Consider the following 19,415-nt stretch of genomic DNA (forward strand, 5'->3'; position numbering starts at 1 on the left):
GAGCATCCAGAGCATCCCAGGGACCAGAGCATCTCAGGGACCAGAGCATTCCTAGTGTCTGGAGCATCTAGAGCATCGTGGCATCCCGAAAACTGCAGCATCCTGGGCATCCTGAGCATCCCGGGCATCCCGAGCATCGCATCTCCCTAAGCATYGTGGCATCTCGAGCATCCCCGGTGTCCCCCCAGCATCCAGAACTGCCATCCAGGGACACCCAAGCGTGGGGGGATCTGCAGGGACAAGGAAACGTCTGGCTGTGAGTAACAGGGAGGGAAACCTTGCTCCTGCTGATCGGCTCCTGGGAATGTCACTCTGTCCCGACTGYCAGTGAAGAGAGGGAGAGGGGGAAGAGAGGGAGAGGAGGAGGAGAGGAGGAAGGAGGACACAGAGAGAGATGCTACTTCTTCCCCTGGAGCCGGCGCCAGCGATGATCACCTAGCGCAGGTCCCGGGCCGAGAAGGTCCCCCCAGCTCCGCAGCCAGCCCTCCCGCCCGGCTCCTCATGGAGGGCGATTTGGGGGCCCCCAACGCCAGCGTGCTGGGGGAGCGCTCGCTGCTGGCGGGGAGCAGCTGGGTGGCCGCTTTCCTCTGCTTCATCATCCTGCTGACCACRGCGGGCAACTTCCTCCTCATCCTCCTCATCGTCACCCAGCGCTCCCTGCGCAACACCTCCAACTACTTCCTGGTGTCCCTCTTCATGTCCGACCTCATGGTGGGGCTGGTGGTGATGCCCCCGGCCATGCTCAACCAGCTCTACGGCCGCTGGGTGCTCCGGGGCGACTTCTGCTCTCTCTGGTACTCTTTTGACGTCATGTGCTGCAGCGCCTCCATCCTCAACCTCTGCCTCATCAGCTTGGACCGCTACCTGCTCATCATCTGCCCCCTCAAATACAAGCTGCGCATGACTTCCTGCCGGGCCCTCTGGCTCATCCTGGCCACCTGGACCTTGGCCGCCTTGGCCTCCTTCCTGCCCATCAAGATGGGGTGGCACGAGCTGGAGTTTGAGGCCCGGCCCCCGAACGCCACGTCCCGGGGCGAAGAGGACCAGTGCCGGCTGCTGGTCAGCTTGCCCTACGCCTTGGTGGCCTCCTGCCTGACCTTCTTCCTCCCGTCCGCCGCCATCTCCTTCACCTACTGCCGCATCCTCCTGGCCGCCCGCAAGCAAGCGGTGCAGGTGGCTTCGCTCGCCTCCAACGTGGCCACCGCCACCGCCGCCGCCACCGCCGAGCCCTCGGTGCAGGTAACCCACGCGCGGCCCTGGCTGCTCGGTGGCCGGGTTATTTTCGGTTCGCCTGGGCTCGAACGGAAAGGGACCGGCAAAATCCCTCCCTGCTCGCGGGGCTCGCGGTTTTTATAACCGAAACGTGCCTGCGCTTGGGGTTGTTTGTATTTCTTCGGCAGAAGGTAATTGCCGCTAAATCTAACAGCTTTAATTCCCCGTAACGGGCTTTATTGACCTCCCATCCTGCAGGGAAAAGACACTTAATTGCCTTTAAATCCCTTGATTTAGTTTGTTGTTCTCTTTTAAGAAAGGAGCCGGGACTCTCTGACCCGGCCAGCTCTCCTACGCGCGATAGGACGCGCCAGACTCCCCAAAGGAAAATGAGACRATAAACGGACAATATTAGAAAATGTATTTTTTGGCCCGGCGCAGGGGAGCCGGTTGGGTTGAGGCGCTTTGCTCTGCCTCGGAAAGCCAAAAATCCCCCCCTGCTTCTCCGGCAGAGTTAAAACGAGGCAAGTTTCGCGGCCCCGGCGCCAGCGCTGGGTCGGCACCTGCAGCTGGAGGGAGAACAACTTCACTCGGGATGGCGAGAGCGGAGGGAGGATGGCGTTAGCTGGGCCGTTCGCAGGCTGAGCTGCTTGAGCTCCTGCTTTTAAAAATGCAATTAATTTGCTGCTCTAATCGGCAGCCCGAGCTGCCTCTTCAGGGCACGCTTTATCCTCACCGGAGCATCGGCCGAGTTGGATTTTTCTACGAAAAAAGTGTCTTAATGGTTAAAAAAGTGAAAAAAAACCCTCCCAGTGTGGAGGGGTTTTATTGCTTCTGGTTAGAAAACGATTTTGGTCCAGGGACTGGTGCGTGCACCATCCTTTTGCCCCTTAGCAATAGGGAAATACTAGAAATAGAGGGAAATAATGGAAATAACGTGAGTTTTTCTGTTGTTTTTCCCCGCAGGAGTCGCAGCAGCGAATGCCGCTCGCCTTGGGCGGACGGCAGGGGCCAGCAGCGGGGAGCCCGGGCGGCCGGGCTGCCTCCGCGGCGCCGGTTTCCCGCACGCCGAGCCAGGCGGCGCCCGGCGGCGAGGGCAAGAGGTTCGCCAACAAGCACAGCAAGAAGGTGCTGAAGGCCAGCCTGACGCTGGGCATCCTCCTGGGCATGTTCTTCGTGGCCTGGCTGCCCTTCTTCGTCGCCAACGTGGCGCAGGTAAGCCGGCGAGGCCGGCGCGGGACGCCCCGCGGGCCCCCCCCCCCCTTCTTTCCGACTCGCCTGCTGCGGTCGCGCCGCTCCCTCTCGCCCGTCCCTGTCCCAGCGCGCCCGCGCAGGGGGGTTTTCCCTCGGGAAGGGCCGGTTTTCCAAAGCATCTCGCTTCGAATCCAGCTGGGTTCGAGTTCAGACACCTGCAGGCCTTGCCGGGAAGCCTTTGAGAGCAAAGCTGCCGTCTCCCCGGGGAGCACCAGCGAGCCCAAACCCTTCGAAAGCCAGGAAACCGTTGGCAGCCCTGGGAAAAACCGCCGTGGAGCGGGGCCAAGGCGGGAGAGGCTGCTAATCCTTGCTGTGTCCCCCCCCCCGCCAGGCAGTCTGCGGCTGTGTCCCGGCGGCCTTCTTCGACGTGCTCACCTGGCTCGGCTACTGCAACAGCACCATGAACCCCATCATCTACCCGCTCTTCATGCGGGACTTCAAGAGGGCCATGGGCAAGTACCTGCCCTGCTGCCGGCGCCCGGGGGAGCCTGGGCCCAGCGCCATCTCCCTCTCCATGAGGAACTCCAACAGCGGGCCCCGCATGGCCACGTCCCTCAAGAACGTCCTCACCTTGCAAGCCGAGACCGACTCCGTCGACTCCGCCGCCGGCCAGGTGAACGAACACGGCTTGCTGCCGGTCGGCGACGGCCCCCGAGCCCCCGGTGCCCACCTGGGGAACCTCTTCGACGGGGAGCCCGTGGACGGGGAGCTGCGGTGCGCACGGCTTGGTGCCCCCGTGGCCTGAGCGGGCCGCCCCGGAGCTGCCGGCAGCGGGTGGTGGACGTCCGTGAGCGGATTCGCCCCGAGACTTTTCCTCGACGCCTTCCTCGCGCCGGACGCGCGTCTCCTCCGAGAAGACATCATCGCTGAGCGCTTCGGCGGGTCTGTTCGGACAGCGCGAAGCCACGTTTTACCGCCGAGTCCATCTCGTCTCGCCCTCCGTCCGTCCCTCTGTCACTGGCACCACCTCCTCACCTTGCCTGGGAGCAGTGGAGCACCACGGGGTGCTCCATGCACGACACACCGCGCCTACAAGCTTTTACCGTCCTTAAGGAAAGCGGCTGCAGCGTCTTTGCCCCTAAAACGCGGTGCAGAAGCACACAAAGCTCGGAGAGGCAAGTCGATCCCTGGGAAGACGGGTTTCTTGGGGCCTTTTCACAACAGGTTAGTCTGGACCTTGGACCTTTCGCCCCTGAACCGAAACTGCGGGTGAGTTTTGGGCTCCTGCTCGCACGGCTCAGCAGATCCCCTCTCTCACACTTCCCGAGAGAGGAGAAACGGCGGAAACCACATCCGGTGACTCACGGGCGAGAGCTTCAGGCTGGGTCACTCCACAGAACATCGCGTCCTCTTGGAGCTGAATCTCCTCGCCCGAGCTGGAGTGAATCCGCCTCGGTTGCCGGAGAAAAACAGCGCAGCTGCGACACGCCGAAAGCATCGTCTTTAATCACGAACAGCCTGCGCTACGGGGGATTCGATTTGGTGCAAAAAACGTTCAGCGCTGCTTTTTGGATATTCAGCAAGGGTGTGGGTGTTCAGCTTGTTTGTGGCTGTACGGGTATCCTGACAGTAGTAAGGAATGAAATAAGCTTCCCGTTCGCTTGCATCCTACAGCTTCCTATTTTTGGCGTAAGACCAGCGTACTTTGCTCTGATAATCCCTCAGTTTTAGAGCGTGCAATCAGCAAACATGCATTTTTGTCATAAAAAAATCGAAGCGAACGCTGGCTTTTTAAGCAACGATGCCGAAAGCCCCCCCCCCCCGCACCCCCCCGCTCGTGGCCGTAAGCAGAGGGAATAGCGAGTAACGGGAGAGGTGGGCACTTTGCTTTTAGCAAATTCGCCCTCAAGTGCCTTTTAGCTGCGGAGCCGGGTTGGCGGTTTGGCGCCGTGCCCTCGCTTGGCCTCCTGTCCTGCCACCTTGCCACGTCACCCACCCGCGCGCAAGACCAGAGCAAGGGCTTCAACGCGTAACGTGACGTTCGTTCGCTACAAATGCCCTTGCAGCAGGCGGCTGGCCCGGTGGGCAGCGATACGTGACCACGGTAAACGAAGGACTGATCCCAAGTTCAAATATCAAACCGTTTAATCCATCTTCTCCGTATGTGTGTGGCCAAYGGATAGTTAGCTCGGTTTTAGGTATCAAGCATGAAAATAAATACGCACATCTTTCCACAAATATTAAAAACGTACTTTGGCTATAACAACTCCAGGTAAACAGGGGTAGAAAAACCTGAGCTGAACTCCAGGAGCCCGTTAGCTCACCGATTCAGTGAGGCTTCAGCAGAGGGACAAGGCCAAGCTGCTTCCCAGCGTCCCAGAGCGCTCGCCCCGGCTCCGTTTGCAGGTGCACCTTCTCCTCGGGAGRCAGATGTTCGTAGTTTCATTCAGCCACAAACTCAGCCGCGTTTGGTGTCCTCCAGACTTCTCCAAGGCAAGTTTTAGGAAGCGATAGATCTATTATTCCGAGCCCTCCTCCGGGGCAGGGCTGGGCACGCGGAGGAGCCGGGYTCCGTGCCCAACGCTGCTCCGCAACGCCGGGTTACGCCGGCGCAAGTGCCCCGCTCCCCCCCCTCCTCCAGGGACGGCTGCCTTTCGACCGCGGGGGCGAGAAGCAGGAGGAAAGGTTTGCAGAAAGCTCGGGGGAAACCAGGAGAAGTTGTTATCGAACTAAGCTGGAACAGGGAGGGAGGAGGAGGACTCGGCGGGAGCCAAACTCAGAAGGTGCAATCGCAGCATTCCCCACCTCRGGAGTTAATGAGACCTTCTAGCTCTGGATGTGGGAAGGTATTTTTACCAATTAGCACTTGTTTTAAGACAGTAAAACTTGCTTATCCTCTCGCCCTGTTCCTGCTCGGTTGCGTTTGCTTGGGCTGAGCAGCAAAATAGGCTGGATAAAGAGCCTTTTATGGAAGACGTGGATCGGTCCCAAGCAGTTTTGGAAGACCATGCGTGGCAGGGGACATTAAGCAAGGTTCCCTCCGGTTTGAGACTAGGGGGAAAAACGAGCGGATGCCAACTCGCTGTTACGGAAGGAGGTAGAAACCAGACAGATTTATGTTTATCCTATGCCAAGTATTGGCTTTATTTTAAGCCAATTAAAAAATGTGACTGGAGGGGGGCTTTTAAGGCTGGAGATGTATGTGGGACACGGAACGAAAGTCTCTCTCTGTGGGTTGCTGGCTTGCAAAGCCTGGGAGGAAGATTCACGAAGTAATAAATCGTAAAAAGCCCACTCTGTTTCCTCCGCTGTCTTTCACCTAGGGACTCAAAGCATGTTTCTAGTAGTAATGAGGCCTCCACCACTCGTCGTCCTCAGCTCGCACGTAGGGAAGCGCCCGAACCCCCGGCAGCAAATCGGCAGCAGCCTGGGGAAAGACGCCGCGTCCTCTCCGCCGTTTGCCCACCTGGTCAACGGAGCCGAAGTGGCGAYGCTGCGACGTCAACCGGACAGTCGGAGCCCGCGGCGCTCCTCTGGGCGCGTGAAAACCCAAACCCCAATCAACCTCTGGTGGGAAAATGCTTTTAATGTCCCAGCGAGGAGCGCCACCGCTTCCCCGAGGAGCGATGCCGGTGCAGGCGAGGATCAGCCCCTTCTCGTGCACGGGCGGCTGCTGGGAAAGCTTTGATCCCAGCACGCTCCAGGGCCACGGCTCCTGAAAACGCTCTGCTATAGCTGTCAGCTCTACCGGTATTCCTGTGGGAACGGCGGCGCGTTGGATGGCGCTGCTGAGGGGATGGGGCCGAGGGATGCCAGCGCCGCAGGTTCAGTCCGTTCCCGCGCCTGCTGTGTGTTTCCCGCCGTCCTCGCTGTTTGGAGAGCCGGGGCAGGGCCGCAAGGTTTCTCCCAAGGAACGGCCGGGAGAATCGAGGCCCTGAGCAAGGCTGGCTGGGAACGGCTCTCCCGGGCACGGCCGGCCCCCATCTCTGCTGGCGTCTAGCGTGTCCGGTGAGTCCACGGGGTCCCAGGACCAGCGGCCACCGCCGGCCGCGTCCTCGTCTCGCCGAGCTTCGCTGCCTGCCGCCTGCTGCATTTTCTTGGCTGGCAGCGAGAACAGGCTGGCGCTGCCCTTCTCTTTGAGCCGGCATTCCTTGGTTTTAATTCCCACCGCTTTTAGGATGGTGTCCATTTGCTTCATGTAGTCCAGGTGGCCGCTCACCTGCAAACGACACCGGGAGCGCTGTTAGCGGCGAAGCCGCTTCGCCCGAGCCCCGCGCCCCGTTTAAACGTGCACTGACCTTTCCTTGCGAACGCAGGATAAAACCGGGAATCCAGGAGTTACGGGTTCATAAACCAAATTAAAGTCAGCAATATGTTGTTGCAAAAACACAGCCGTTCGACCGTGGGGTGGTTCCCACGATAAGATAAACCTTTCCGATACGGATGGTGGAATGCACCTTTCCTATCAGGGCGCAGGAGGGAGAGAAAACCCCCTCTGCAGCGATTATTATGGTATGGTAAAGGCTACCTGGCTGGAAAGGAGGCTGCTGCCTGCTCTGCCTCGGGTGCCCCGTTCAAGCCGAGCTTTTCAAGCGGCTACGGCCGAGATCCTGCTGGAGACTAACAAATCTCCTCTGCTGTGGCACTCGCAGCCAAAACGGGAGGAAGGGCTGGTGAGCAAAGACTCCCCGGGTGGGTTTATAACGGGTTTTTCTGCGGAGATGAAAGCGCTGCTGGCTCGGGGCTATGCCCATGGCTCGCTGATCCGCTGGCCCTGCAGCACAGCGGTATGATTTGCACCTTGAGCCGTTCTAGCGTCTTTGGCGAATTGGAACAGTTTAATTCCTCCTTAATCCAGCCAGAAAAAAAAAGAAAAGACCTAAGAAAAGACCTAAGTATTCTGCCTTTGCAGGCACAGCAGATTCACTGCAGTTGCAGTCCTGAAGCTGCTCGGTCCCCTCTGCTCCAAACTTGCTCTCTCGCCTCCCTGCTATCCCAGTCTCTTCCAGACCTTGGCGGACTGATCCTGATGGCCGCACAGGCCTTTCTTGCTACGTCAGCAGCCGGGATTAGCGGCAGCCCTCTAGGCCACGCCGTTAGCAAAGCTCGTGTCGGGCGAGGGCAAAACTCAGATCTCTGAGCGGCTTCTGAGCGGCAGCGTTTGGGTACGCGTAGAACTTGGAGCAAAACGAAGGATTGAATCAGCCCGTTAGGAATGCAATATGTGACTCTCATCAGTCCAGATGGCTCGACAGGCTCTTGATATTTCGAAGAGATTAGCTAATTAAAATAACCATCGAAGCCACTAACGGGCTGGCTGTTGAGATGAGCACCTTGTCCTCTGGAAAAGCAAGCACCCTTCGCTGCTCTGCGGGGGGGTTTAGGAGCAGGGAAACGAGCAGAGAGCTGGACAAGGTAGGTAGAAACAAGAGAGAAATGGTCTTAAGGCAGGGGGTGAAGTGTCCTTGGGGACAGTCAGTAGCATCTACCTGCCTTGGTCGGTGCCTGGGGATTCCTAAGAAGTGGCTTATTGCGTTACCTGGCCATTAGTCAGAGAGAACGTTTCCTCTGCCGCCCTAAGGACTAGATTTGCTTAAGTCTTTGGTATCCAGCGGCTTCCACTAAAACAGTGGGGAATTCCTCTTCCTCGAGCATCACGATCCCCGGGAGATGCCGCGTGTAAGCGCTTCTGAACAGCTGGGCTTCTCCTCGTGCAACTAAAAGCGGAGCTGAGACCTCCCGAAAGTCTGTCCCTTACTGCAGACCGACTAAGTAATACTGCTAAAGCTCTTCAAAAGAAGCTCACTCCTGTTTCCAGGATGGAATTTTAAAGGTTCCCTTAAAGCCAGACGAATGCAAGCACTGAGATGCTGAAGAGCAGGTAGGACTCCTTCGCCGAAGTCTGCTGTGCTGGGACGTTAATTCGTGAGCCGTCAGCAAAAGCGCAGCTAGGACGCTTTCACTGCCGCTTTCAAGATGCGACGCCATCCTGGAAGGGAAACTCAGCAATTCCAGCTCTCGGACGCCCGTTTTCCTACGCAATTTGGAGAGCTGCATTCCTCTGCTGGGTGGGCCATGCTGGAGAAGGGATGGGACCTTTCAAAACCTTGTAAGGGACAATAAAAACTTCCAAGTGAAACACTCGTTTGACTATTTGTGAGAACAAAGTGCAGGAGGAACTTCAGAATAGAATGATAAAGTTACTTTTGTAAGCACGGCAAAGACGTTTACGTTTGCTATAAGGAAATGAAAACAGTGTGCTTAGGTGACTCCTCGTCTGTTATATCTGGTTTTATGGTTGTTTTGACTCACTGGAAGACACAGACCAACTTCCTCTATCAATAATTCTGCTGCAGGACCAGAGCGTGGCACAGAAAGATCTCCGAAGGGCTACAGTTCATTGCGTTGTTCAGGTGGATCTATCAATCTGCTGAAAGGAGCCATCGTTGCAGATCTTTCGGAAAGGTTTTCAAGTTCAGATCCTCTCAAAAGTGTCAAGAGCGTCCTTGAGCACGCTCAGCTGGGTCCATTAAATTCTCACGGCACTCTTTTTGCTCAGTACAGTAAGTGCCTCTGGTTATGGTCTCATAAAAACACCGTTCTAAATTTACAGGCGCTCTGAACACAAATAACGTCATCGTCCCTGGGCCCGAAACTGACCCGCCGGTGGTCTCCGTACAAAGGCAAAGGACGGGCTTTGAGCCTGTCACGTCCAAAGAGCAACTTCATTAGGCAGGAAAAAATTCCCGCAAGTTAAACCTTCTCTCTGGAGCAGCCTTGTCTCAGCAGGATCAGGACGTGGCTTGGAGGGCATCGCATTTGCAGGATTCCCTTTTGACAAACAGTATCTATTTCAATAGAAGTTATTCAGCGCGGGGCGAAAAGGGTTAATAGAGTGAGCTGCAGTTTCTGAAGCTCGCATACTAATCGTACCTCGCTTTTCAGCAGGCCTGGCTTCCTGCTGGCGCGTCAGAGGCTTTGCGTACACACGCAATGAAACGCAAACTCCTCTGGGTGGAACATCTCAATTAAAGCCAGCTCAGCAACTTCTGCTCTTGCCACTKCAGCGACTTGGTTTACTTTGCGCTCCAAAAAGCGACGGTGAACCTGTTGTTGATGAAGAGACGCACGTGACAGTCCTGCACGCTGAAATAAATGCGAGGCACGAGGCCGGTTTTGCGGCGGCATTTGACAACGAAGGGAAGACATGCAAAAGCCCCTACTTCTTTCCAAAAACCCTCGACTGGTGATACCGCCTCGAGATCCACGCGGCCCTCCTCTTCCAGATGGCAGCAAGGAGCTGATTGATCGTAGGACGCCCGAGCTATGCCAGGTTATCAATCAAAACGCCGTCATCTCTGCCAAGCTGGCAGGCTCCTCTGGTCCRAGTTATTCCCCCGTGTCAGCGTAAACCTTGATTCCTCAGCATGCCGAGCACTTCTTGCACGATCGAGGACGTTCAGTCCTGCCGAAAACTCCCCACCTCTTGTTTTCTGAAAGCTTAYGGGAAAGCCCTAAGGAGGCTGGTCAACCAGAGGAACGTGGCTGGGCTTGGAGGTCCCTAGAAAAGCTGGTGGAAGAGCAAAATTCCACAGCAAGTACCAGCAGGGCATTAAACAAACCTTAAGGGACTGTGGTTGAACTCAGTTAAAATGGAAATAAAATCCTTCTGTCTTCATTCTTAGGGAACACTGTTCTCCAGAAGCAAGGACAGTGAACGTGCTCAGTAATTCAGAAGCTGGAATTTAAACCAACTATTAAAAAATGTAGGTTTGGCRTCTGCCACGAGTATCCCTGGCACTACAGGCACATCCTCAGTATTAGCAGTTCAGGCTTCCAGCAAAGGTGAAGCTAACAAAAATATATTTGAGGAAAACTTTATAGAGCTAAAATTATTTTGAAAATACTGTCAATGTGATTTGCATTATTCCTCTTTGATGTTTCTATTTCTGCTCTGAAAAACTGATGGAATAGATTGGAGCATGATTCAGCTGAAGCTAATAAGCTTTGCTTCTAAATCATTCCTTCGCACAATTACAATCCTTGTGAATAGAATAAGTCACTCGATCCTTATTTTGCTCCTTGTTTAAAAACTGCCTTGGCTAGTAAAAGTGCTCCTTTAATTACAGCAGTATTTTCTGAGCAAGATGGTAATTTTTACGTGCAATCGCATTTCAACCAAAGCTTATTGATCAAGTCATTCTCACCTCGCGGATGATAATTAGGGGATCAGACAGAGCTCAGGCCAAATTCACACTGGTGCAATCATCTTTTCCAAGACTTTTTCCACCAGACTTTGAAACGCTTTGTGGGAACATGTTGACAATTTTGAGTAAACAGTGCTTTTTTTGCTGGCATAGGGCACTGCTGAAAAGCTCAGCCAGCTTTACTCTCAATTTCCCGACATGAATCCCAAGAGGATTGTATGATGGAGGGGAGAAAAGACAGACTATAGCGAGAAGACAGAGGAAGTAAATGGGGGAAATAAGTTCAGGAAGGCCCCGGGGAGATGAGATGGAGAGAAGCCCATCTCATCTCCTACCTAGACCCAGACCAAGAAACCAAAGTCAAATCACAGTCAAAGCTACCAGAAATGAGCAGGGAACTGGTTACTTCCAACTAGTTGACTGGAAGTTGTCTTCTCCTCACCAGCAGCAACGTTCACGTAACRTCTTCTTTACCTGCAGCTCCTGCCCTTTGCCTCCTTCACCACAGACGGTGCTGGAGAAGACTTGTCGGTTCTGAGACGCGCTGCTATCGAACGCTTTTGCCAGGGCAACGGATSGCAGCTCCCTCTGCTCCCATTTTATCGAGGGCAATTATAAGATAGAAATGACTGGAGGTAGTGAACGGAGGAAATGATACGGTGGCTGGCAGCGTGATAATAGCTTTCAGCATAATGACTGGGTTACGAGGACATAACTCTCCTCCTCGCACGAACACCCACTCCTGCGCTCCCAGGCTCTCAGAAATCAAACTGCCCTCTCGATATTAATGAGTACTTCAGCGAGAGCGCTCTGCTATTTCAGTGTCGTGCTCCCGATGCAGATTACAGCCTCTTTTCCTTACTGTCTCCACGCCCAGGGCTTTTTTTTTTGCTCAGCTGGGTTACACCTGCACCGGACTAAAATTTGGAAAGCCGATCGCGAGACATCGATTCAAACACCAGCAAGGAAGGACACACACAGCCATCCCTATCCTAACCCCTCAGGGATCTTCCTCCAAAAAAACAGACAAAACCACGTCACCTGAGCATTTAGATTAAATGAGGTCACCCATACGACTGATGCTGAAGCCACCTAAGACAGATACTGACGGGTAGAAGAACCTACTCGGAAGAGTTTGCAGCCACAGCCAGTAAGTCACCTTGGTGAACAACACCTTTGGTTAGCTAAGGGAATTTCTGCCATCTCCGGGGACAACAACCTGTTCTCAATTTATTCATACCTTAATCACCTTTACGGGTTGATGGGGATAATATAATATATCTGGGTAAAAAGTTTCGGGCATACAGGAGATTTCAGCAGCTATGGAATAGTGCAACATCTTTCCTTAGCAATACAATCCCCTACAAGCACATCACACCTTGATTTGCAGCGAGTTTAAGATCTCGATCTTGATGTCGCTGGTAAAACCTGTGTACGTTCTGCCATCCGCTCACGAGATGCAACGCAGCGGTTTGTATCACTTACACTGGAGACCCAGAATGAAAACAGACACTGAAGCTATTGCCGAAACAGCCTCTTATTTTTGTTACCAGTCTTCCTACTCAGCTACTTCATTCACTTATTTCTTGCTTGTCTCCTCACCGACGACTACGCGTGCATTTGTCATTCCCTCCGCTCTGACCTGCTTTGAGCTCACTTAGGTTCAATACTCCGACGGGATCCCACCTTGAGCAGGCCCCAATTCCGGAGCAGCAGGCAGTGCTACGTTGCAAGGTATTTATTTCAGCTACGCTGTGGATATCAGTAATACATGATGGTGTAATTGCAAAATCTCAAACGCGTTAACTGAAACTGCGCTACAGCAGGAAACCTCACGTACACAATGTGTCAGCCAAGGCAGTCTTCTCCTTCGTTAACACTTTTAATAAGCTGTTGCGATTGAATTTTCTTTCCCTGTTAGCTGAGGGGTTTAGAAAAGAAGCTCAAAACTGAACAAAAAAATTATACAGAATTATTGTTCGTGTTCCAACGTATGACAAAATATTCAGGGAGGACAAAGCTAAATTCTCTCTCCTTAATTCACCTTACTGTGCTTTGTGTAGCCACTCTTACAGCATCAAACGTTATTAGCTCCACTTAGGGAAAAGTCCCTCTGCTTTTGCTGGCAGTTTTGCTTGAGTAAGGGAACAGGAGCCGGTTCCTTGCGAGGCTGAACGGAGGCCTTTGCGTCTCCTGTTTATGTACTGGTTTCTAGTCTGCTCCTTTCCTCCTCCCGTCTCATAACCCAAGTATTTGCCTTTTGCCAGAGGCTTGGAGGAAGCTTCCAAGAAAAGGGACCAGAAGAAAACTCTTCTACACAAAATAGCATGAGCTGGGCATGCTGGAGGTGCTTCCTACCCGAGATGGTTTTCCTTTACACGAGTCCTTGCAGCATGTGCTCACATTCTCCCTTCTCTTCTCAGCGCCCATCACAACGCCCCTGGAGCAGCGATGAGATTAGCTGGACATTACAATTTCTTATGGGCTTTTTCAGGAGAGGTCAGTTCCTCAAACCGTGACCAGAGGGGACTGAGTTTGTCTGCTTTTCTGTGCGCAGATGTGAGATAAARCTCTTGAGGCTCCTTCCAGCCCCTACCTGAAGCTGAGCTCTGCTCCTAGCTGTTGCTCTTCTGGTCCTGTTAACTCCTGTCACCAGGGGAGGTGGCACTGCTCATCTGAAACAAGTGTTTACATCTGGGTAGAACAAGATATATACAACCTTTTGCCTTATGAACGCCCCAGGGTTCTTAATTAACCCACATTTCACAGCCAGAATTAATTCTTTGCTGCAAGTCTTGGGAATACGGAAAAAAACCACAGAGTTTAATGCATTTTGGAGCAAAAGCGTGAATCGCAGAAGTGCCAAATCAGTTGGATTTCACAAAGCTCAGAGTTTGCATCTGCTTATGGTATTTATGTATGCTGTGTACCTGCCTGGCGGAAGGCAGACCGCCTTTGGATCTGTTTGCGTTCCCTCCTAATGGGAGTACTAGACCCCTTTTTCTTAGAGAGCATTTGGAAAGAGAGATGAGTAATTCTTGTTTTTTAAGCATTGTCATAAAGAGCACCTTCCCACTGCTTAGCTACAGCAGCAAAGAAAAGAGCAGGAAAAAGCTTTCGAAGCAGCTCCCAGGGAAAAAGGCAAAACCGTGCCGACGCGTGACACACATTATTCCAAAAACCGAGCTCTTCTGTTTTGCCCTCCATTGTGCAAAGACGCTGCGGGAGAACTTGGCTGGGAAATACATCAGCGCGCTTCATCACTACGGATCAGTGCAGTGACTGCTCTAGAGATAAAAGCATCTCGTATCTTTAGTCCCTGAGCCGTACAGAACAGGGTTTCCACGTGCTTGAATGGGGAGGGATTTTCTCTCAGCTGGGGTTTCTGCGTGTTGCCTCAACAGGAATTTTTGAGTACCAGCATCAGGCAGGCAGGTGCCATCCAGGCGATACGGCAATGAGGAACAAGGCAAGGAGAATTCGGCCACTGAAAGCGTGGGAAAGGAGGGTCCTTTTAAAGTCAATGCAAAACTTAACCACAGTCTGGAGACAATTTCGCATTGGACTAATTGCAAACTAGCAATTAAGGATTATTTGTGTATGTACCTAAAGCAGAAGATAGACTCACAAGCCCTGGATATCCTGCAAGCCCATCACTGGGCTGGTGTACGCAGAGCCCTTCCCCTCTTCCCAACAACCAGGATACATTCATGCTCTTTACTAGACTTCCAACCAGGCTTTCATTTTATACCCGAGCTTGCAAGTTCATTCCCGGCTTCTGCTGCAGTAAAACTGCCCAAAGAAACCTAAGCCCCCGTTCCTTACTTCGAGGCCTCCGTGCAAATGCTCTGCCCACATTCTGCCTCTGAGCTTAAAAACGTTTCTGCAATATTCAAATGTTAATGCAGAATGTAATCTGCGACGTCCCATTTGAACAAACAGCAATCAATCTAATACGCTACAACTCAATTACTTCCTCGGTTTCTGTAACAGGTGCTGTCAAATAAATCCACTGGATAAATCAGTCCCATTGTAACCGTTAGGAAGGCTTTTATAACTGCGTTTGCTGAGTGGGAGGACATTTCTTCTGAGTCTTCTTACTGACAGGCAGATAAAAAAACATACTAATCAAGAGAGACGTGCAAGAAATGCCTTTGGGGTGAATTCCCATTTATACTAAGGTCCCTTAGCCCTCCACTCATTAGAGGACTCTCCTGATACCGCAGCAAAGAGAACCGAGCCCTTTGGGTCCGGTCYGGTTTTCATCATGGATGGACTGTGAGATGCCTAAAATACTGACGCTGCCTGCATAAGGTTTTCAGGCTAAGCACCTCTGCATCGCCGCCGCTTTACTCTTCTATCGCTGCTTGTCCTTTCTTACCGCCGGCTGGGTTTCGGCGGGACCCGAACTGCTCCGGCCCTGCAGACGTCGTTGCCAGAGGTCCAGGCTTTGCACCTCCTGCTTGCAGGCGTACCCAGGTCCTCTGCAGAGCCCCGGGTGGTCTGCGAGGGCTGGTGATGGAAATACAAGTGTGGGAATGACTGACAAGCCCATCTCAGGGCCTGTGCAGCACGCTCGGAAGCAGGTAATCAGGGATTATCATTATCGTTCTTCAAAAGCAGTGAGAGCTTCATTTAAAAGCACTCCTGGCTTTTTTTTTTTTGATGTTTAATTTCCACTGAAGCTGAGAGTCAGCTGTGTTTTCCTGGAGCTCTCAAGATGCATCAGAGATCTCTGCAATCCTTTCAACGAGCCAAGTTCCTCCAAGTACAGCCAAGCACGCTCACTTGAAGCGCTATGTTAACGTATTTCCTCATTAGCATCCCTCTCCYGCGTAGGCTGTAAACATGCCCACTTCTCAAGCCCCTCTATTTTTAACGTGCCAAGAACCAAAGCTTAATCTGGGAGACAAATACAGGAGATGGCGAAGCAACAGGCCCCAGTGAATTACTCCTGCTGCAATAGGCACTCGCGATGGTTTTAAGAAACATATAATACTTTTAAAGCAACGCTATCAATAAGCAACTGAGCCCCCCCCCATCACTTCAAGGACTTTTTTCAGCATAAGACTCAGCGTTCCCAGTCCAAAACATTCCACATAAACTAAAGCAGATTCCAGATTTTCCTATGGAATTTTTGGAAAAGTCCAAACCAGGCTCTTCCGGGAAGCCAACCTCTAGGGAGGCATTTAAATATTCCTTTACTTGAGACATATTGCTCCATTTCTCTCAAACAGGCACAATTACAAGTCTGCTGCAAGGCAGATGCCTATTTTACATGTAAATATAAGTATTTGCATCGCAGCATATTCATGATGCTCCCTCCCCGCTTCCACCCCCAAATCTATCTTGCTACTCCTGGTGCTGTGATGGCAATTTAGAGCCGGAGCAGGAGGATGTCCCGTGGCAGGCAGGATATTGGGCTTGATGGACGTGGGTCCGAATTAATGCACATGATATTATGTTCTAATGATTTTCTTTCCTCTGCTGAGAAAACTCTTTCTTGTAAACAGCCCTTCTTGTAGTCTATTGCGAAWTTTTCGTAGAAAACATCTCTGTATAAATTTCCCTTATGCTGTTGCACTCTATTTGCAACAAAATCCATCTTTCTTGCCGTTGTTTTTATATCGTGCCCCTGAATCTTTCCTTCCCCCTTCTTGCTCTCTTTTTTCTCTCTTTTCCTTTTAAAATATTCCACAGGATTCACTCTATTTCTTTGCATAAAGCTCTATGCTCTGGAAAACGGATCAAGAGAATGACACCTACTTAATACAGTTTCTTTCCCCTCGGTGGTTGCTCTTTTTTTTTTTCTTTCTTTCCCCCTATGCTTTGCAGTTAGATTAAGCAAGGGAAAGTGTCAGCTCTTTCTAAAATGAGAACAGCGCGGGGATTGTCTGCTGGCATCATGCGGCACGGCCCCAGATGCACAACAATAGAAGATCAGCAGAGAGCAGCTCTGCAACCGTTATTCGTTTAGCTCAGATGTAAATACGGTTCCTTTGAGGGGAAAAATGGAGAGGCTGCTGCAAGCCAGGCAGGACGAGGTCTACGGGACTCCAGGGGGGTTTGAAGATCAGGAAGCAGAAGGTCAACGGAACGAGGATCTCTGGAGAGAAGCCAAAGAGAGGAGAGAACAGGGACCGAGCTAACAGGAAATGTCACCCCAGTGCCATCACCGGTTGACTTGTTTGGCCGTTTTTCTTTTAATGCCCTCAACAGATGCGCTGCTTGCAAGCGACTACTGACAACTCCACGACAGTGAGAAAATGAACGCAGGAGCATATGGAAATGCTAATCGAGGCAACCTAATAAGACACAAAGATACAAGAACAGCTATAGCACTAGACCATGTTTAAAAGCCTCCGTTCCACCACTTCCCTCTAGGATGCCTACATTTTGGCCTGTGAAGTCTCTAATTTATCTGTACAGCATTAAGTCCTACATTTTCTGGCAAGGGATGTGCATAGCTCAGTTATTATGAATGAAATGAGCTGGTAACGGTTGGGTATTTATAGGCTCACCAGGCTGGTGCTTCAAAAAATCGGAAAGCATTTAAAGTGCCTTTGGCTCCAGAGCAAAATTAACAGCTTAATCCCTAGCAGCTTGTGCAGATGTTCAGGAGAAGTCAGGGCAGGAAAAGTGACCCCGCAAGCAGCCTCAGCTTTGTGCTGAGCATCTTCCCGTCCCGTTTGCAAAGGGAGAAAGATGAATTAAATCATTAAAATGTGGAAAAACGCGACTGCGCTCTCAAGACTACGATGAATAGGCATACAGAAGGTGGGGTCTGTGCAAATTTCTGTGGAGGAGCTCATGAGTAAAGACAAGGCACTGAAATCATTCGTTTGCTTAAGGTAATTGAGCTGAATATCGCTAAAGATATAATAAAGCAGCTTATCACTGATTTAGTTGAGGAAACTAAATGTCTACCAGGGATACAGGATAGGAGTCAGAAACTCTTCCTGTTTCCTGGAGACCTGCACTCCAAAAACCCAGCAGCCTGGACAAACCAGCCGTCGATACCCCGGAGCTCTGTGGCTGCAAACCAGCTCCGGCAGCCCAGCGGCAACCCGGCCGAGGGACACGGTACAGGGGCTGCGAACTTGCTCGACGCYGTCAACGGCTCCATCCAGATAAAACGGCAGGTTGCCCCTGCTCTGCAGTCCTGTGTTTGAGCTGCGGGTTTCCCAATCACTCAACTGCTACAGCGAGTGGCAAGTCTGGAAGCAGATCCTTGGAGTCTAGACTACCTACCTGCCCATCCGGGGCTTGCAAGACAGCCAGGCCTTTTCTGGAGAAAAACTGCATGTTCTCTCCCCAGTATGAGATATTTCAGAACCAAAAAATCCAACAACAGAGGCAAATTCTAATTACTTAGTCGATACTGTTCAGATTCTAGCTCCGGCGAGCGCTGGCTGAGCCTCGGGGCTGAGCCAACACAATCTATACTGAAGTCCAAGATGAGAATTATCACAAAGAAAGGGAAGAGGAACAACGTACATCCAGCTGCTCTCCTCAGTACCTCACGTTCCCCTAACCAACGAGTGTGAGGTTGCAGTGCTGCAAGTGAAGGACAGATGGAAAAACTGAGACTATAAGAAGTATCACTTACTACAGAGGAGAGGTCCACATTTACCATCCTCCTGTCATCCAAGTTGACTGGCTGGAGGCCTGCAACGTTGAGCTGGACCGAAGAGGTTCTGTATACAAACCCCAGCAGCCAGTCCCCCCTAGGAGCAGAACAAAACAAGAGCGGGAATAAATCCTGTTGCCAGACCGATGTAATACATGACTACTCAGGCCAYGAAGAGAATAAAAGGGCCTGGAAGCCCAGCGATGGCTGGACCAAGCCTTGCTGTGGCTTTGTTTGAGGTAGGAATCACAGCACTGCTGGACGCAGTAGTGTTAATCTGAGCGTAATCCTGAGTCACGGGCGCATCATCATTACGTTCAGTGGGTTTAAGAATCTGACCCTTCCATTTGTTTCTATGTTTGCCTGGAGACTACACTACATTCACACATTTAATCTTTTTAATGTACTAATGGGTAAAAGTTCTCCAGCCCGTAGGCAGCTATACAGGTGCTGAGGCAGATAGCACCAATGTTGCTGACAAAGATGTCAACTCTAACGTTCCTCAGAGCACTTCTGATTTATAGGTGCTCTTTAAATGTAAGGTTTCAATGACAAAATCAACCGGAGTCTCTTCCCACCACAAAACGTATTGCCTTAAGTCATTGTGACAGCTTCAGGGCAGACAACGGCATGAGGAGAGGTGATGCATCCTTTGGAAATACGTAACCTGTTCGTCTGGGCAGAGTGACAGTACAAAACCTGGGCGCTCTGCAGAGGAGATTTAGGTTGAACATAGCAGTACGATGGCAGAAAGTGAAAGGCACCTCTCCAGAAAGCCGTTTCTCGCTGCTCCCATTCGCTCCAGAACGGTCTACGCTGGAAGCTGTGCGTAGAGGCTGTGCTCTGCGAAACCTTTGCGACGCATCCCCGCCACAACACGGTCGCTTCGTTTGTCATCTGTCACCACCTCGCTACTCACCCGTGGGTTCTTTGGGAAGCTGCAGGAGGCTAACTCAGCTGGTTAAGGTTTTCTACTAGGGATCTGTAACCCCGCTGTGATATCGAATGGGACAGCTCTGACAGCTGGCTTTCACTCTCCGGGTTCTCTCAGCCTTCAAAGCAGAGGGGGACAAGCTACAGTGGACTGAAGCTCAACAAACCGGGCCCAAATCTGATCTTGCAGGAGTTTTATTCAATGATGTAATTCATCTGACCTAAATATAGTTACTCCC

General features: G+C 51.9%; 2 protein-coding genes across 8 annotated transcripts in view; one reads left to right on the top strand and one right to left on the bottom strand.

Annotated features, from left to right (window-relative positions):
- The first annotated feature begins 501 nt into the window (after positions 1–501).
- On the top strand, positions 502–3,275 carry HTR6 (5-hydroxytryptamine receptor 6). Its single transcript, XM_026067414.1, has 3 exons — positions 502–1,237; positions 2,273–2,427; positions 2,798–3,275. Exons 1-3 carry the CDS (start codon positions 502–504, stop codon positions 3,209–3,211), a joined length of 1,305 nt encoding a protein of 434 aa, XP_025923199.1. The 3' UTR covers positions 3,212–3,275.
- A 1,043-nt stretch (positions 3,276–4,318) lies between these two features.
- Positions 4,319–19,415, bottom strand: part of TMCO4 (transmembrane and coiled-coil domains 4) — a 45,289-nt gene continuing 30,192 nt past the window's right edge. For 2 of the 7 annotated variants that reach the window (XM_026067366.1, XM_026067372.1), the window contains exons 13-14: positions 18,223–18,340; positions 4,319–6,625 (exon numbers count right to left, since the gene is read on the bottom strand). In XM_026067366.1, the coding sequence (XP_025923151.1) occupies positions 6,233–6,625; positions 18,223–18,340 (511 nt within the window). In that variant the 3' untranslated portion in view covers positions 4,319–6,232. Of the gene's footprint in view, positions 14,101–15,956; positions 16,919–18,222; positions 18,341–19,415 lie in introns of those variants that run through there. The other 5 variants (XR_003253764.1, XM_026067370.1, XM_026067369.1 and 2 more) reach the window with 5 other exon arrangements.

The sequence above is a fragment of the Apteryx rowi genome, unplaced genomic scaffold (genome assembly GCF_003343035.1).
Source record: "Apteryx rowi isolate R43461 unplaced genomic scaffold, aptRow1 scaffold_259, whole genome shotgun sequence".
NCBI lineage: Eukaryota > Metazoa > Chordata > Aves > Apterygiformes > Apterygidae > Apteryx > Apteryx rowi.